The following is a 19,712-nucleotide window of genomic DNA, read 5'->3' on the forward strand; positions in this document are numbered from 1 at the left end:
CTCACTCTGTGTGTCTGTGGAGGAGGCATGCTTGCCCTCTTATTCACGCTCTCTGTTTCCCTTTATTTGTATTATTTTTCTCTTTCGCTCCTCTAACCCTATCCCTGTCTGCTTTTTCTCTCCTGTCTCCTCTAACCCTATCCCTGTCTGCTTTTTCTCTCCTGTCTCCTCTAACCCTATCCCTGTCTGCTTTTTCTCTCCTGTCTCCTCTAACCCTATCCCTGTCTGCTTTTTCTCTCCTGTCTCCTCTAACCCTATCCCTGTCTGCTTTTTCTCTCCTGTCTCCTCTAACCCTATCCCTGTCTGCTTTTTCCTCTCTGTCTCCTCTAACCCTATCCCTGTCTGCTTTTCTCTCCTGTCTCCTCTAACCCTATCCCTGTCTGCTTTTTCTCTCCGGTCTCCTCTAACCCTATACCCTGTCTGCTTTTTCTCTCCGGTCTCCTCTAACCCTATCCCTGTCTGCTTTTTCTCTCCGGTCTCCTCTTAACCCTATCCCTGTCTTGCTTTTTCTCTCCTGTCTCCTCTAACCCTATCCCTGTCTGATTTTTCTCTCCTGTCTCCTCTAACCCTATCCCTGTCTGATTTTTCTCTCCTGTCTCCTCTAACCCTATCCCTGTCCCGCCGTCTTGCAGGTTTGTGTGTTTTGTTTGTTATGGAGAACTAATATTCTCCCGCTCTTCCGTCACATTGTGTTGGCTCCCATTAATTTACAGACATATTACATCCACACATTCATCCCAGCATGGATATGCATTAGTACCTTTGTCTAGAATACATCTCCTGGAGACCCACAGCCACCAGTAGTAAAGTGTGCTTAATCCTTTGTGTTTTTGTTCCCAGGTACAGTAGCAATTATTTCATTAATTTGCCTAAGTAAAGCTGGTATGGTTTATCAGTGCTCTATTGGTATTGTAGTTGTCTGATGTGCTGCACTCTACTTGGTAAGCTGTGCTTCTACTGCATGTAGATCAGTGGGCTCCAATCAAATGTTATTGGTCACAAATATGTTATTGGTGACAAATACAACCGGTATAGACTTTACAGTGAAATGCTTGCTTATGAGCCCGTTCACAAAAATGCAGTTAATAACTAAGAAATATTTGCTAAATAGAAAAGGAGATAACACAATAGAAACCATACATTTTGGGTGGCAGGTAGCCTAGTAGTTAGAGCGTTGGGCCAGTAACCGAAAGGTTGATAGATCGAATCCTTGAGCTGTCATTTTGCCCCTGAACAAGGCAGTTAACCCACTGTTCCTAGGCTGTCATTGTAAATAAGAATTTGTTCTTAACTGACTTGCCTTGTTAAATAAAAAATGAGGCAAGGAGTACCAGTACTGAGACGAAGTGCAGGAGTACACAGTAGTGGTAATTGATGTTATACAGTATTTACAGTACCAGTCAAAAGGGTTTTTATTTACTATTTTCTACATGGTAGAATAATAGTGAAGACAACTATGAAATAACACAAGGATTCATCTAGTAACCAAAAGTGCTAAACAAACCAAAATATATTTTAGATACTTAATGACAGCTTTGTGCACTCTTGACATTCTCTCAACCAGCTTCACCTGGATTGCTTTTCCAACAGTCATGAAGGAGTTCCCACATGCTGAGCACTTGTTGGCTGCTTTTCCTTCACTCTGCAGTCCAACTCATCCCTAACCATCTCAATTGGGTTGAGGTCGGGTGATTGTTGAGGCCAGGTCATCTGACACTGCACCATCACGCTCCTTAGTCAAATAGTCCTTACACAGCCTAGAGGTGTGTTGGGTCATTGTTCTTTTGGAAAAACAAATGATGATCCCACTAAGTGCAATCCAGATGGGTTGGTGTATCGTTGCAGAATGCTGTGGTAGCCCTGCTGGTTAAGTATGCCTTGAATTCTAAATAAATCACAGACAGTATCACCAGCAAAGCACCATCACACCTGCTCCATGCTTCACGGTGGGAACCACACATGCGGAGATCATCCGTTCACCTACTCAGCGGTTGGAACCAAACATTTCAAATTTGGACTCATCAGACCAAAAAACATATTTCCACCGGTCTAATGTCAATTGCTCGTGTTTCTTCGCCCAAGCAAGTCCTCTTATTGGTGTCCTTTTAGTAGTGGTTTCTTTGCAGCAATTTGACCATGAAGGCCTGATTCACGCCGTCTCCTCTGAACGGTTAATGTTGAGATGTCTGTTACTTGAACTCTGAAGCATTTATTTAGGCTGCAATCTGAGGTGCAGTTAACTCTAAATAATATCCTCTGCAGCAGAGGTAACTCTGTCTTCCTTTCCTGTGGCGGTCCTCGTGCGAGCCAGTTTCATCATAGCCCTTGATGGTTTTTGCGACTGCACTTGAAGAAACTTTCAAAGTTCTTGAAATGTTCTGTATTGACTGACCTTCAAGTAATGATGGACTGTCGTTTCTCTTTGCTTATTTGAGCTGTTCTTGCCATAATATGGACCTGGTCTTTTACCAAACAGGGCTATTTTCTTTATACCACCCCTACCTTGTCACAACAACTGATTGGTTCAAACACATTAAGAAGGAAAAAAATTCCACAAGTTAACTTTTTAGGAAGGGACACCTGTTAATTGAAATGCATTCCATGTGACTACCTCATGAAGCTGGTTGAGAGAATACCAAGAGTGTGCAAAGCTGTCAAGGCAAAGGGTGGTTACTTTGAAGAATCTCATATCAAATATATTCTAGGGAGTTGTTCCTAGCCACCGTGCTTCTACATCTGTATTGCTTGCTGTTTGGGGTTTTAGGTTGGGTTTCTGTGTAGCACTTTGTGACATTGGCTTATGTAAAAATCAAAAAACATTTGATTTTGTTTATCACTTTTTTTGGTTACTAATTGATTCCATATGTGTTAATTCATAGTTTTGATGTCTTCACTATTCTACAATGTAGAAAATAGTACAAATATTGAAAAACCGTGAAGGAGTAAATGTCAATTTTTGACTGGTACTGTTTATGTAGTTAGGGGTAAAAATAACTAGGCAATCAGGATGTATAATAACCAGAGTAGCAGCAGGGTATTTGAAGTGTCAGTGTATTTTGTGAGTGTGTGGTTAGTCAAGTAAGTGTGCATAGAGCCAGTGCATTATGATAAATAAGTAATAATGGAGGTCAGTGTAAATAGTCCGGGTAGCTATTTTACTAACTGTTCAGCAGCCTTATGGCATGGGTGTAGAAGTTGTTCAGGAGCCTTTTGGTCCCAGACTTGGTGCTCCAGTACCACTTGAGTTGCCATACCAACCTGTCATGCAACCAGTCAAAATGCTCTCAATGTTGCAGTTGTAGAACTTTTTGAGGATCTGAGGGCCCGGGCCAAATCTTTTTAGCCTCCTGAGGGAGAAGAGGCGTTGTCCTACCCTCTTCACGACTGTGATGTTTTTGGACCATGATGGGTCATTAGTGACGTGGACACCGAGGAACTTGAAGCTCTCACTCCACTACAGCCTTGTCAATGTGAATGGGTGGGGTGTTCGGCCCTCTGTTTCATTCCTACAATAAGCTACTTTGTCTTGCCCACGTTGAGGGAGCGGTTGTCATGGCATCACACTGCCAGGTCTCTGACCTCTTCCCTATAGGCTGTGTCGTCGGCAAATTTCATGATCGTGTTGGATACGTGCGCGCCCACACAGTTGTGGGTGAATTGGAGGGGACTGAGCACGCACCCCTAAGGGGCCCCCGTGTTGAGGGTCAGCATGGCGGATGTGTTGTTGCCTACCTTTACCATCTGGGGGGGGGGGGATCTGTCAGGAGAAGTCTGTCAGGAAGTCCAGGATCCAGCTGCAGAGTGAGGTGTTCAGTCCCAGGGTCGTTAGTTTAGGGATGAGCTTGAAAGGCACTATGGTGTTGAACGCTGAGCTGTAGTCAATTAACAGCTTTCTCACGTAGATGTTCCCTTTGTGTAGGTGGGAAATGGCAGTGTAGAGGGCAATAGAGATTGCGTCGTCTGTCGATCTGTTAGGGCAGTATGTGAATTGGAGTTGGTCCAGGGTTTCTGGGATGATGGTGTTTGAGCCATGAGCAGCCTTTCAAAGCATTTCATGGCTACAGATGTGACTGCTGTGCGGCGGTAGTCATTTATACAGGTTCACTTGGTGTTCTTGAGTACAGGTACCATGGTGGTTTGCTTTAAAATTGTAGGTATTACAGACTGGGTCAGGAAGAGGTTGAAAAATGTCAGTGAAGATACTTGTCAGCTGATCAGCACATGCTCTGAGTACCTGTCCTGGTAATCCATCTGGCCCTGTGGCCTTGTGAATGTTAGCCTGTTTAAAGGTCATACTCACGTCGGCCACGGAGAGCGTGATCATACAGTTGTCCGGAACAGCTGGTGGACTCACGCATGGTTCAATGTTGCTTGCCTCGAAGCGAGCATAAAGGCATTAAAATTGTTTGCTCTCGTCACTGGGCAGCTCATGGCTGGATTTCCCTTTTTTAATCTGTGATAGTTTGCAAGCCTTGCCACATCCGATGAGCGTCAGAGCCGGTGTAGTAGGATTCGGTTTTAGTCATGTGTTGACACTTTGCCTGTTTGACTGTTTCTTATATGCGTTCGGATTAGTGTCCCTCTTGCCCACTTGAGGGAGAAGTTGTTGTCCTGGCATCACACGGCCAGGTCTCAGACCTCCCTATAGGCTGTCTCGAGCGGCAGCTCTAGCTTTTAGTTTAATGTGGATGCTGCCTGTAATCCATGGCTTCTATTTGTGATATGGACGTACGGTTACTGTAGGACGATGTCGTCGATGCACTTATTAATGAAGCTGGTGACTGATGTGGTAAACTCCTCAATGCCATCGGATGAATCCTGGAACATATTCCATATTTGTGCAAAACAGTCCTGTAGCGTAGCATCTGCTTTATCTGACCACTTCCGTATTGACCACATCATTCCTACTTCCTGTTTTTTTTTCTTTTTTTATTGTAAGCAGGAATCGGAAGGCTAGAGTTATGGTCAAATTTGCCAAATGGAGGGCGAGCTTTGTATACGTCTCTAGGTGACATGCTGGTAGAAATGAGGTAAAACAGATTTCAGTTTTCCTACATTAAAATCACCAGCCACTAGGAGCGCAGCGTCTGGATAAGCATTTTCTTGTTTGCTTATGACTCCTATAGAGCTCGTTGAGTGCGGTCTTAGTGCCAGCATCAGTTTTCAGTGGTTGGTGGTAAATGGACAGCTGTGAAAAATACAAAACAAATGTTGTATTGGTTTGTATGGTATGTTTTACAGCTTATCATGCGCTATTCTAACTAAAGCGAGCAGGACCTTGAGACTTCCTTAATAGAGATTGTTTACCAGCTGTTGACAGTCTCACCCAGTTCTGAATGTCCCGTTGATAGGATAGTCTCGATCAGAGCTCGTCCAGTTTATTCTCCAGCGACTGTATATTCGCCAATAGAAGGGTAGAGACTATTTTATTCTCACCGCCGTAGTCTAATCAAGGTGCCTCTATATCACGGTCTTCGCCTTCTATGAGTGTCGGGAATTTGGGTCAGGTATGGGATAATCAATGTCTTTCGCCTCTGACTCATTGAAGTAAAGTCCTCGTCCAAATCAAGGTTAGTGATATCAAATTTATTTATATAGCCCTTCTTACATCAGCTGATATCTCAAAATGCTGTACAGAAACCCAGCCTAAAACCCCAAACAGCAAGCAATGCAGGTGTAGAAGCACGTGGCTTAGGAAAATCCCTAGAAAGGCTAAAACCTAGGAAGAACCTAGAGAGGAACCAGGCTATGAGGGGTGGCCAGTCCTCTTCTGGCTGTGCCGGGTGGAGATTATAACAGAACATGGCCAAGATGTTCAAATGTTCATAAATGACAGCATGGTCAAATAATAATAATCACAGTAGTTGTCGAGGGTGCAGCAAGTCAGCACCTCAGGAGTAAATGTCAGTTGGCTTTTCATAGCCGATCAGTAAGAGTATCTCTACGCTCCTGCGGTCTCTAGAGAGTTGAAAACAGCAGGTCTGGGACAGGTAGCACGTCCGGTGAATAGGTCAGGGTTCCATAGCCGCAGGCAGAACAGTTGAAACTGGAGCAGCAGCCCGGCCAGGTGGACTGAGGACAGCAAGGAGTCATCATGCCAGGTAGTCCTGAGGCATGGTCCTAGGGCTAGGTCCTCCGAGAGAGAGAATTAGAGAGAGCATACTTAATTTCACACAGGACACCGGATAAGACAGGACAAGTACTCCAGATATAACAAACTGACCTAGCCCCCTGACACACAAACTACTGCAGCATAAATACTGGAGCTGAGACAGGAGGGGTCAGGAGACACTGTGGCCCCATCCGATAATACCCTCGGACCAAACGGAAGGATATAACCCACCCACTTTGCCAAAGCACAGCCCCCACACACTAGAGGGATATCTTCAACCACCAACTTACATCCTGAGACAAGGCCGATAACTGTTCTGATGTCCAAAAGCTCTTGTCGATCATAGGAAATGATGGTGGAAACATTATTTACAAAGAAAAGTTACGATTGGCTGCCAAAAATACAATTGATCTGGAGCCATAAAATGGCCGCTTCCGATTTATCGGCCTACGGTGTTAGGGTGATTTAGGGGATCTAGAGAACTGGCGGTTGTGTAAGCCTGTCGCATGCTTCCCATTCGTTTTTGTCCATTTTGGTGTTCGGCAGGGTTTTTTTGGGGCTGTGGTTGGTGAACTCCTGATAGCAGTGTGTCGTGGAAATTCAGCACTGAGAGAGACTTGGTCATTTCTTCAACCAATCATCTTTATTTAATATCGATTCATAATTGCAATAATGAAACCGTCAGCCCAACAGCCTTGACTGTTAGGCTGAGAGCCTCCCAAAGAACGAGAAACATATCTTATATGATTCTTAGGAATCCAAGATGGCGTAGCAGTCGAACGTTTCTTTGTCTTGTCCTGTCATGTGTAAATAGTCTTCGTATTTTTCGTATACATTTCGTATATATTTTAATTTCACTTTCCATCTAGGAACTGAATATACATTCCTACATTCCGCCTCACCCAATGTGGTACGGACCTGCTATTTTTTTTTTTATACTTTAGAACCGTAACCCCAATCAGAAGCTAGCCAGATAACTAGCTACTAGCTAGTAGTCAGTTAGCCACTGCTGCGGTCTTCACCCTCAACTCGGACACAGCCAGCTTCAATACCGGGCCAATACCTGCCAGTCTGCAAGCGCGATATCAACCCAGAGCATATAGGACTGCTTTTTTCTCTACCACATCACCGGATTCCTGACGCAAGCTCTGGACAATTACACCGTATCATCACAGCTAGCTAGCTGCAACCGAGTGGCTACTACTGGCTAACACCTCTGTCCCGAAGCAAGCACCAGTTAGCCTTGAGCTAGCCTCGAGCTAGGCCCATCTGCCGGCTAGCTGAAGAGGTCTACCAGCGAATTCTTGGGCTACAATACCAGCTACAAGCTAATTTAGCCATTTTTTGCCGCTGCTAGTAGCTTTTACCTTCTGCACAGACACCAGCCCTGTTATTAGCCTGGATATACTCACCAATTTACCAGCATCGGACTGTCTCTCGACAACAACGCCGGTTTCCTGCCGTAATCCCTGAGCCACTACTTCTGATCCTCACAGCTAGCTTGTAGCTAGCGCAGCTAGCGCCACTGCCACGAAGCTAGCACCATTTAGCAAACCCAATTCTACAATTCACAACTCTTCTTTCGCCATCGCCATCTGGCTTGGATTCTCTGTCGACACGACCACGTCTGAGCAGACCCCCTCCGTCTGAGCAGACCACCCGGCTACTAACTTTAAACGCCGCGTGCTAGCTTAGTGGAGGCCTCCCTGCTCCATCTACGGTGTCCCCTGGACACTATGATCACTTGGCTACATAGCTGATGCATGCTTGACTGTCCATTAATTCACGTACTCCATTCTGTTATTTTGTGTTTTATCTGTCGGCTCTGTGCTTTAACTCAGGATCTGTGTGTGTTAATCCGACCCTCTCTGCCTAGTCGTCGCCATTTTTACCTGTTGTTGCTGTGTTAGACTAGCACCCTGTTATTGCTGCTGTTATCTTACCTGTTGTTTTAGCTAGCTCTCCCAATCAAGACCTGCAATCACTTTATGCCTTTGTTATGTCTCTCTCAAATATCAATATGTCTGCATACTGTTGTTCAGGCTAGTTATCATTATCATTGTTTTGGTTTGCAATGGACCCTGTAGTTCCACTCTCCGTACCTCTGATACCTCCTTGGTCCCACCCCCACACATGCGGTGACCTCACCCATTGAGACCAGCATGTCCAGAGATACAACCTCTCTTATCATCACCCAGTGCCTGGGCTTGCCCTCGCTGTACCACGCCCCACCATACCCCTGTCTGCACATTATGCCCAGAATCTATTCTACCACCGCCATAAATCTGCTCCTTTTATTCTTTGCTGCGGGCGATTCCCTGATACACTCTACGCAGACGACACCATTCTATATACTTCCGGCCCTTCCTTGGACACTGTGCTATCTAACCTCCAAACGAGCTTCAATGCCATACAACACTCCTTCCGTGGCCTCCAACTGCTCTTAAACGCTAGTAAAACCAAATGCATGCTTTTCAACCGTTCGCTGCCTGCACCCGCACGCCCGACTAGCATCACCACCCTGGACGGTTCCGACCTAGAATATGTGGACATCTATAAGTACCTAGGTGTCTGGCTAGACTGCAACTCTCCTTCCAGACTATATCAAACATCTCCAATCCAAATCAAAGCAAGAATCGGCTTTCTATTCCGCAACAAAGCCTCCTTCACTCACGCCGCCAACCTTACCCTAGTAAACTGACTATCCTACCGATCCTCGACTTCGGCGATGTCATCTACAAAATAGCTTCCAATACTCTACTCAGCAAACTGGATGCAGTTTATCACAGTGCCATTCGTTTTGTTACTAAAGCACCTTATACGACCCACCACTGCGACCTGTATGCCCTAGTGGCTGGCCCTCGCTACATGTTCGTCGTCAGACCCACTGGCTCCAGGTCATCTACAAAGGCTATGCTGGTAAAGTGCCGCCTTATCTCAGTTCACTGGTCACGATGGCTACACCCACCCGCAGCACGCGCTCCAGCAGGTGTATCTCACTGATCATCCTAAAGCCAAAACCTCATTTGGACGCCTTTCCTTCCAGTTCTCTGCTGCCTGCGACTGGAACGAATTGCAAAAATCTCTGAAGTTGGAGACTTTTTATCTCCCTCAACAACTTTAAAATCTGCTATCCGAGCAGCTAACCGATCGCTGCAGCTGTACATAGTCCATCTGTAAACTACCACAATTTCCTACCTAACTCACCCCCTACTATACTGCTTTTATTTATTTATTTACTTTTCTGCTCTTTTGCACACCAGTATCTCTTCTTGCACATGATCATCTGATGATTTATCACTCAGTGTTAATCTGCTAAATTTGTAATTATTCGATTTATTGCCTACCTCATGCCTTTTGCACACATTGTATATAGATTCTCTTTTTTTTCTACCATGTTATTGACTTTTTTTATTGTTTACTCATGTGTAACTCTGTGTTGTCTGTTCACACTGCTATGCTTTATCTGGCAGGTCGCAGTTGCAAATGAGAACTTGTTCTCAACTAGCCTACCTGGTGAAATAAAAAATAAAAAAATAAATATAGAACACTAAGAATGCTTAGTTCCACCCCTCAAATCAAATTTTATTTGTCACATACACATGGTTAGCAGATGTTAATGCGAGTGTAGCGAAATGCTTGTGCTTCTAGTTCCGACAATGCAGTAATAACCAACAAGTAATCTAACCTAACAATTACACAACTACTACCTTATATACACAAGTGTAAAGGGATAAAGAATATGTACATAAAGATATATGAATGAGTGATGGTACAGAACGGCATAGGCAAGATGCAGTAGATGGTATAGTGTACAGTCTATACATATACATATGAGATGAGTAATGTAGGATATGTAAACATTATATTAAGTGGCAGCTTAAAGAGCATCATAAGCCACTTTGGATTCATCTTGTCGTTAACAACACATGGTGTTATAACCCCCAACCCTGGCTTAATTTCCCTGATGCCAGGATGTCTAGGAACCCTTTGTCCAGTCCATCTCTATCCCAGTTACAACCACCCCACATCCTGTCCATGGAATACATCTCCCTCAGTGCACCACATAGAATGGTATATGTGACTGTAAAGTTATCACCCTCTAGTAAAACCCATTTCCTCGATGCCCAGACTAGCTGCAGGAAGCTAGACTGGACACCATAAAAACTCAGCCTTAGTCTTACTTTTAGTTAAATATATAATCGTTCACTATTAATATAAAATAAATCAGGTAAGTATGTCGTTTTTCTATCACAAGTGGCTACTGGACAGGATTCTTTTTTGAATTTTTAGCCCCTTTTTCTCCCCAATTTCGTGGTATCCAATTGTTAGTAGTTACTATCTTGTCTCATCGCTACAACTCCCGTACAGGCTCAGGAGAGACGAAGGTCGAAAGCCATGCGTCCTCCGAAACACAACCCAACCAAGCCGCACTGCTTCTTAACACAGCGCGCATCCAACCCGGAAGCCAGCCGCACCAATGTGTAGGCGGAAACACCGTGCACCTGGCGACCTTGGTTAGCGCGCACTGCGCCCGGCCCGCCACAGGAGTCGCTGGTGCGTGATGAGACAAGGATATCCCTACCGGCCAAATCCTCCCTAACCCGGACGACGCTAAGCGAATTGTGCGTCGCCCCATGGACCTCCCGGTCGGCTGCGACAGAGCCTGGGCGCGAACCCAGAGACTCTGGTGGCGCAGCTAGCACTGCGATGCAGTGCCCTAGACCACTGCGCCACCCGGGAGGCCCCAATGAAATGTAATTCAATGAGAGATGACTAGTATTCATGCAATTTTTTTCACTTGAGAAATACTGCACCAAACATCTTAGTTAATGTAAAATTGGGTAACTTAGACCTTCTCATAAAAAACATCAATTCGATTTCTTAATGTATCTTAGATGAATTTGAATTATTTTGAGGAAGTCTACAGTATACTGGATATGTTGCTATGGTGTTTTAAGAGGGATAACAGTAACATTGCAGCTTTTTTCGCTCTTTAAAAAAAAAAAATTAAGCGAAGGCATTTTAGGGAAGTATGCGAGGCACAGACGACTGAACGAACCTAGTATGCGAGCGCCTTGCATCCATAAGGAAACAGATTTGTGTGTGTGACCTGACACGTTTTCTACCCATTTGTGTTCTAGATGTTCGTTATTGACCAGGCGGCGGGCGATAGCTGCTCCCTGAAGGAGTTCACAATCACTGGCTCCACATACGCCCCTGAGGGACAAGTGTGAGTAGAGACACATACAGAACGAACACACACGCGTGCGCACACAATGAAACACACACGTGTAGTCATATATTATCAATACACCACAACATACCTGAGCTCACTCTTCCCCCTTTTTCATGGCTGTTGTCTTTTATTCCAGGTACCATGATGGTAAACCAGTCAAGTCCTCCCAGTATGATGGCTTAGTTGAGATGGCCTCCATCTGTGCCTTATGTAACGACTCCTCCCTGGATTACAATGAGGTTTATGTCCTTTATAACCTTCACTGTTATGTTCCTGCTGGTTGAAAAGGCCTGTCACATAAGCCTTTATCAGGGGTTCATTTATGGTTTTGAATATCAGTAGTCATCTCCATTATGTTGTGGATATACAAGTTAACTGTTTTTTTAGTTGTTTATTGCTACTATCTGGTGTGTGTGTGTGTTTTCTCCTCAGATCAAAGGTGTGTATGAGAAGGTTGGCGAGGCTACAGAGACTGCCCTCACCTGCCTGGTGGAGAAGATGAACGTGTTTGACACTGACGTCAAGGGCCTGTCCAAGATCGAGAGAGCCAATGCCTGCAACTCTGTAAGCCACCGTCAGCAACGCTCTTAATCCCAACATGATTCTTCTGTGAAAGTATTATAAAACTGCGTGTTGGTCTAATGTCAACCTATTACCTTTATAGTGCACTACGTTTGACCTGAGCCCTATGGGCCCTGGTGGTCAAAAGTAGTGCACTATAAAGGAAATAGGGTGCCATTTAGGATTTATGCCTGAGTGTGGTCCAATTCCATCAGACATCCCCAGGTTGTTGTTCCACTCCTTGTTAAAGATGTGTTGGTGTGTGTTTCTTCACTGTGTGGTACAGGTGATCAAGCAGCTGATGAAGAAGGAGTTCACCCTGGAGTTCTCCAGAGACAGGAAGTCAATGTCTGTGTACTGCACACCCAACAAGGCCCATTCCTCCATTGGCAAGATGTTTGTTAAGGTAATTATTAGCATCCATCTACAGTATTTCTCGGATTGTAGACCATATGGACACCGGAGAAATTCCTATAGTGCACTACTTTTGACCAGGGCCCAGTAGGTCACTATATAGGGAATAGGGTGTCATTTTGGACACAGTTCTAGATGCCGCTTCATAATAACTATGATAAATGATATGATTTTGATACATGTGTTTGTGTACTTTAAGAACAGGTGTCATTTTGTAGTTGTAATGTACAGTATGTAGGAAATGTCCAGAGGATAATGCTTTGAGTTCCTGTCTCTGTCCCTCACTCTCAGGGAGCCCCAGAAGGAGTGCTTGACAGGTGCACTCACATCCGTGTGGGCGGGAACAAGGTGCTCCTGACCCCGGGCATCAAGGACAAGGTATTGTCAGTGATCAGGGAGTACGGGACGGGGCGTGACACACTGCGCTGCCTGGCCCTGGCCACAAAGGACAACCCTATTGCCAAAGAGGACATGGTGTTGGAAGACTCAAACCGCTTCATTGAATATGAGGTGAGGGAGTGGGGGTCATAATGCAGTGAAATTGACATAAATAGCAGAGCATTTATTCAGAGAACTTATGTATTACTGTATAGAACTTACTGTATAGAAGTAACATGATGAGGCTGCAAAAATAAGTGTATATTGCAAAAACAAAATATTTCAATCATATGGATGAGGCCTTGTGAGTGAGCCAAATCCAGGACTCTGGTCTGACTGTCTCTCTCCCCAGACGGACCTGACGTTCGTGGGTTGCGTGGGCATGCTGGACCCTCCCAGGGCGGAGGTGGCTGCCTCCATCAAGCTGTGCCGCCTGGCCGGCATCCGCGTCATCATGATCACCGGCGACAACAAAGGCACAGCCATTGCCATCTGCCGCCGCATCGGCATCTTCAGTGACAAAGACGATGTCTCCTCCATGGCCTTCACCGGCCGCGAGTTTGACGACTTGTCGCCGGCTGCCCAGCGAGACGCGGTGGTCAATGCACGCTGCTTTGCCCGCGTGGAGCCGTCTCACAAGTCCAAGATTGTGGAGTTCCTACAGTCCATGGACGAGATCACGGCCATGGTGAGTGAGAAGAGGTCCTCCTGAGACCTGCCTCATCAGTTTCTGTGCAGCGTTGAACTGAAACTACACTTTGTGGTTCGGCTTTCATGATGAGCCCTCAGCATGTCATGTAACCTCTAAAACATATGTGATTAGTCTAAAGCTTTCAAGCTATCCTGTAGAAAAGTAGATGGCTAACCATGCTCTGTCCTTTCCCCATGACCAGACTGGTGATGGTGTGAACGACGCCCCTGCCCTGAAGAAGGCAGAGATTGGCATCGCCATGGGTTCAGGCACGGCTGTAGCTAAGTCAGCCTCTGAGATGGTCCTGGCTGATGACAACTTCTCTACCATCGTGGCGGCTGTGGAGGAGGGCAGGGCCATCTACAACAACATGAAGCAGTTCATCCGTTATCTCATCTCCTCCAACGTGGGAGAGGTCGTCTGGTAAGGATCACGGCTTTGTCCCAAATGGCTCCCTATTTCCAGTTAAAGCTCACTACTTTTGACCCGATAGGGCGCTGGTCAATAGTTGTGCACTATATAGGGACTGGGTGTCATTTATCACAACCCCACATCGCTCAGTAAGAAAATCAACAAATGGATGTCAGTGCCAGGGTTAACCTTTTATGGCTGCCATCCCGCTACCGGGATGATATGACTACAGCGAGGTGAAAGTGCAGGGCGCCAAATTCAAAAAGCAGAAATCTCATAATAAAAATTCCTCAAACATAGATTTGTCTTATATCATTTTAAAGGTAATCTTGTTGTTAATCCCACCAAAGTGTCCGATTTCAAATATGTTTTTCAGTGAAAGCACTACAAACGATTATGTTAGGTCACCACAAAACCACAATAAGCACAGCCATTTTCCCAGCGAAATATAGCTTTCACAAAAACCAGAAATAGAGAAARTKAATCACTAACCTTTGATTATTTTCATCAGATGACACTCATAGGACTTCATGTTACACAATACATGCATGTTTTGTTTGATTAAGTTCATATTTATATCAAAAAAATCTGAGTTTACATTGACGCGTTGGATTCACTAGTTGCAAAAACATCAAGTGACTTTGCATAGCCACATCGTTTCAACAGAAATACTCATCATAAGTTATACACATGGAATTATAGATATACCTCTCCTTAATGCAACCGCTGTGTCAGATTTCAAAAGAACTTTACGGAAAAATAAACCATGCAATAATCTGAGACGGAGCTCAGAACAATAGTCAAATTAGCCGCCATGTTGGACTCAACAGAAACCAGAAAATACATGATAAATGTTTCCTTACCTTTGATGAATTCATCAGAATGCAGTCCTAGGAATCCCAGGTCCACAATAAATGCTTGATTAGTTCGTTAATGTCCGTTATTTATGTCAAATTAGCTACTTTGGACATGTTTACCAAACGCCAAACCCAAAGCGCGTCCACTATAACGTGACGAAATGTCCAAAAGTTCCGTTACAGTCAGTAGAAACATGTCAAACGATGTACTGAATCAATCTTTAGAATGTTGTTAACATACATCTTGAATAACCTTCCAACCGGAGAATTTCATCGACTTCAGTTGACCGATGGAACGGAGCTGACTCTCACGTGAACGCGCGTGATCACCTCCTGCCAGAGCTCACTAATTCCTGTCTCCTTCGGCCCCCCTTCACATTAGATTCATCAGACAAAGTTCTATTGACTGTTGACATCTAGTGGAAGCCGTAGGAAGTGAAAACTCATCAATATCTCTCTGTGATTTCAATGAGAGCTTGGTTGAAAATTGGCACCCCCAGAAAAATACAGACAGGAAGTGGAACTTCTCAGGTTTTTGCCTGCCATGTAAGTTATGTTATACTCACAGACATAATTCAAACAGTTTTAGAAACTTCAGAGTGTTTTCTATCCAATATAATAATATGCATATATTAGCAACTGGGAATGAGGAGCAGGCCGTTTAATATGGGCACCTCTGTGCACCTTTCATCCAAGCTACTCAATACTGCCCCTTCAGCCATAAAGTTAACAAGCCTTCATCCTCACGTAAATAATGTTATTCTACCATTCCTACAGCATCTTCCTGACGGCTGCTCTAGGCTTCCCCGAGGCTCTGATCCCTGTCCAGCTGCTGTGGGTTAACCTGGTGACGGACGGCCTCCCTGCCACTGCCCTGGGCTTCAACCCCCCCGACCTGGACATCATGAACAAGGTCCCCCGCAACGCCCGCGAGCCCCTCATCTCTGGATGGCTCTTCTTCAGATACCTCGCCATCGGATGTGAGTTCACTTGCCCTCTGTGGAGAAAAAACCTTCACAGAAGTGAAATATGGCTTAGTTGAACAAGTGTTTAGACTGTTGTGTGTATCCAGATAGCCATGTGTGACTCCTGTGCTCTGCCTCTTCAGGCTATGTGGGTGCGGCTACAGTCGGTGCTGCTACCTGGTGGTTTGTCGCTGCTGAGGACGGACCCAGGATCACCTTGTACCAACTGGTAGGAGAACAATGCCAATACAACGCACACACACACTCTCAAACGCATAGACTTACTGAGCGGCTTTTCTCCTCTGCCCACAGAGCCACTTCCTGCAGTGTGGTCCTGACAACCCAGAGTTTGATGGTTTGAAGTGTGAGCTGTTTGAGTCCCCCTACCCCATGACCATGGCCCTGTCTGTGCTTGTCACCATAGAGATGTGCAACGCCCTCAACAGGTCAGACTATGCCGCTACATCTTTCGCGTTACCTCTCTCTTTTTGAAGTTCTCCACTGTTGCTTTAGGCTTGACACTAGTAGCATAATGTTGTGAGATTAATCTGGTACACATGGTCAAATGATGGGCAAATGGCTCCCAAATGGGTTTTCAATCAGTGACTTAACCCAGTCGTTCTCTCTGTTTCCTCAGTGTGTCAGAGAACCAGTCCCTGCTGCGTATGCCCCCCTGGGAGAACGTGTGGCTGCTGGGAGCCATCTGCCTCTCCATGTCCCTGCATTTCCTTATCCTCTACGTGGAGCCCCTGCCGGTGAGACTACCTGCAATAATAATAAACCTGAGGCTACCAGAAATGATTTTTAGAACAATTAAATGCTAGTGTAACGAGTGGGATAGGTGGAGAAACTGAAAAGGCAGGAGAGGTTATCCTCCTCACCCATGTTGCTACCTTCTCCTCTACAGATCATCTTCCAGATCACCCCTCTGAACCTGACCCAGTGGCTGATGGTGCTGAAGCTCTCCCTGCCTGTCCTCCTGCTGGACGAGGTCCTAAAGTTAGCAGCCAGGAACTACATGGAGAACTACCCTGGTAAAGAGCTGGAGAAGCCCAGCAGCAAAGGCTGCTCTCTGTCTGCATGCATGGAGGGCATCTCCTGGCCCTTTGTGGCCCTCACCCTCCCCCTGGTGCTGTGGATTTACAGCACCGACACTAACATGGCAGACATGTTCTGGTCCTGACTGACTTGAGCACAATCCCCCTCTCTCTCTCCTCCTGTGTGTGCATAGTTAGTGTATGTGTGTGTGTTTGTAGACTTGGAGTGTGCCTGCCGAGCGTGCATGAGAAGGACCTAGTTTAACACAAACTTAAAAAATAATATTCAAAAGTCTTTTTGAAATTGTGAGTGTCAGTTTGACCGTCACTCATGTAGCTGTGGACTTTTTGCTGGTTCAAACAGAAAATAATGTTGTCAGTTTTTGTTGTCTATTTCCTTTTTAAATTAGATTTTTTTTTAATGATTTGGGACTATCACTTTCACTACAGTACAAATAGTATTTTTGCGCTGCCCTTTTCATATTAGTATACAAATGAGATATTTAAAAGCAGTCCATTGACCTGTACAGAGATTGTAACACTATTTTATGCTACTTTTTTTTGTTCATCACTTTGTAAATTGTTGGAACGGATTGCAGGAGGAGTGGCTAAGAGAACGGGTAGGGTTACCTTTTAATGTTTACTGTTGTCTTCAGTATAAACTTACAACTCTTTCAGAGCCAATGGACAAGCACTAGATAGCAGGAGGTGGGTAAGATAAGGGTTTGTGGAGTGATTGTGTATGCATAGCTGAAAACGAAACCTACATGTTCTTTAACCTAGCATGAACTGTACTGGGTTTTTAATTTATGATTTAGTCGTCTCCCCCACATCAATGTAAAAATTACCTTTATGGATCAAAATAAAATAAAAAAATTGAAAAGCCAGTTTTTCTGCTGTAGGCAGAGCACAGCTACCTCAATACAATCCATTTTGCTCATTTCTAGATTATTTCCCCTACATGGCTTTAGTCTTTATTCAACATTTTAGTCCATATAGTTATGACACTTGATGTGCCCCTATTTCCTTGTGCAGAAAACAAAAATCTAATTGGCCTTTCCTCAGTAATTTTTTTTAAGGGTATTTTGTCTTTGTATTTTTTTATTTTACTTGACTTTTATTACATTTGTTGTTGTTTTGTTGGCAGGATTGGGTTTAGGATGTAAATGTTGCCGTCTTTGAGGGTCATAATTTTGATTCAAAGGAGAGAAAAGGCGACATATTTTTTTACTTTAAAAATACAGGTTTTCCAATTGACTACTCAACCATGAACTTGCGACACAAAAGTCCCAAGGTTTTGTTTTTTATATTTCAAGAAAAATACACTCATGAACCCTTTGAATCAAAGTGTTTTTGTCTTTCTTTACCAGGACTGAGCGAACGTGGTGACCAGATTATTTCTATACAGTGTGGTTTTTGTATGGGCACATACTTGAATATAGATAATGTACAGTGTCTTTGAATGCTTCATCCTTATTGGGCGCAACTTGGCTGGCAGGGTGTGTTTATACAGAACTCTGATCTAGAGGTTTTTTTTTTCTTTTTTCGTGGGGCTTACAAGTCTGTGAAAGGTGCAGTATACCTTTAGAATAGTAGTCCCAAGGAGTCCATACCATCACACTAGTATTATTGTCTACTAGATAGGTCTGTTTTTCAGCAATCCAACATGGAAACATACCTCTGTGAAGCATGTCTTTTGGTAGATGTCTTGGTTTGATTTCACTGTGTCTGTGTTCTTTAACAACTGTGTGCTTTCTCCTTCAATGCCTTCCACTGGCTTCCCTTTTCACTAGTGAGTATTCCCTTCCACCACCACACTCCTTAACACACCAATCACTTCACATCAAAAATGTATAATGGAGAGATGACCCATAGCTATAACATTTTGATCAACTACAGACATCAGCATATATTTTTGCATTACATGATTGCCTTTGACCAGCTGAGACCATTAGATCAATACATTTTTGCTGTTCTTGTCAGTTTGGACTAGTTGTCCATCTGGTGCTCAGGCAGCTTTCTGCTGTTGCTGCAACTTGATGACGGCCAGGGCTGCCGCTCATCAGATTTAATTCACTTGTCTCTGACAGGCTATATCGATTCAGGATGGGCTTTTGACTGATGAGAGGCTTTTAAAAAATATATATGTATTCAGTGCACACTAAAACCAGGACTCTGTAAAATGTTTTGACAGGCAGCCAATTCTGATCTCTTTTCCACTTATTGGTCTTTTGACCAATCATATCAGATCTTTTCACATCAGATCTTTTTCAGAGCGAAAAAATATCAGAATGGGGCTGCCTGTCTGAACGCAGCCATAGAAGTCCGAGTTAGTTGGCTATGTTGTGGTTGATATTGGATTGAGGATATTTGAAGCCATGTCTACATCATATTCCTGTTTTTCTTTGTCACTATTCTTCTAATGGACTTTATCAGAGTGCCTATTTTCTTGCACACCTACACTTGCAGCTTAAGCTCCCACACAATCACAGATATCAGTGTGGGTGTCAAATCTGGTGTTTTGTTGCATGGAAATATACTGGATGTAGTCTTTTGGCAATGCAGCAAAAATATATATTTTAGACATGTTTTTCTGTTCTGATATTTTGTACTCATCATATTTTCCCTTTCTCTACAGGTGATGACTAAAACCTGCCATTCCATCTAGTCTGATATGATAGCTGTAGAGACTAACTGTCCTGTTCAGCATGTGTGTTCTGGGTAGCATTACACCTCGGATATCTTGACCCGTACTGTATATCAGTGGAGGCTATAGGAGGACGGGCCCATTGTAATGGCTGGAATGGTATCAAACATGGAAACTACAGGTTTGACTGTTCCATGAATTCCATTCCAGCCATTACAATGGGCCCATCCTCCTATAGCTCTTCCCACCAGCGTCCTCTGTATATGTGACCTTTGCAGACATGGGTACAATGCATTTATAGTATTTTCAAATGTTATGGGAAAAATGACCAAATAGTAAGTGGAATGAGATGATGTGGGATTGGTGGGTGGGGGAGCAACTTACTTATATCGTGGTTAGA

General features: G+C 44.3%; 1 protein-coding gene across 2 annotated transcripts in view; it reads left to right on the plus strand.

The window, feature by feature from the left end:
- The window catches only part of LOC111961687 (sarcoplasmic/endoplasmic reticulum calcium ATPase 2), a 56,519-nt gene extending 37,123 nt beyond the window's left edge, over positions 1-19,396 (plus strand). The window contains exons 10-22 of one of the 2 annotated variants that reach the window (XM_023984138.2): positions 11,257-11,345; positions 11,488-11,590; positions 11,784-11,915; positions 12,199-12,318; positions 12,618-12,836; positions 13,057-13,392; positions 13,598-13,818; positions 15,441-15,643; positions 15,772-15,857; positions 15,941-16,074; positions 16,266-16,383; positions 16,536-16,662; positions 19,304-19,396. In XM_023984138.2, coding sequence (XP_023839906.1) covers positions 11,257-11,345; positions 11,488-11,590; positions 11,784-11,915; positions 12,199-12,318; positions 12,618-12,836; positions 13,057-13,392; positions 13,598-13,818; positions 15,441-15,643; positions 15,772-15,857; positions 15,941-16,074; positions 16,266-16,383; positions 16,536-16,662; positions 19,304-19,314 — 1,899 coding nt within the window. In that variant the 3' untranslated portion in view covers positions 19,315-19,396. Of the gene's footprint in view, positions 1-11,256; positions 11,346-11,487; positions 11,591-11,783; positions 11,916-12,198; positions 12,319-12,617; positions 12,837-13,056; positions 13,393-13,597; positions 13,819-15,440; positions 15,644-15,771; positions 15,858-15,940; positions 16,075-16,265; positions 16,384-16,535; positions 17,502-19,303 lie in introns of those variants that run through there. The other variant, XM_023984137.2, reaches the window with a different exon arrangement.
- Positions 19,397-19,712: the final 316 nt, after the last annotated feature.

This window comes from Salvelinus sp. IW2-2015, linkage group LG4q.1:29 (genome assembly GCF_002910315.2).
Source record: "Salvelinus sp. IW2-2015 linkage group LG4q.1:29, ASM291031v2, whole genome shotgun sequence".
In the NCBI taxonomy this organism is placed as follows: Eukaryota; Metazoa; Chordata; class Actinopteri; order Salmoniformes; family Salmonidae; genus Salvelinus; species Salvelinus sp. IW2-2015.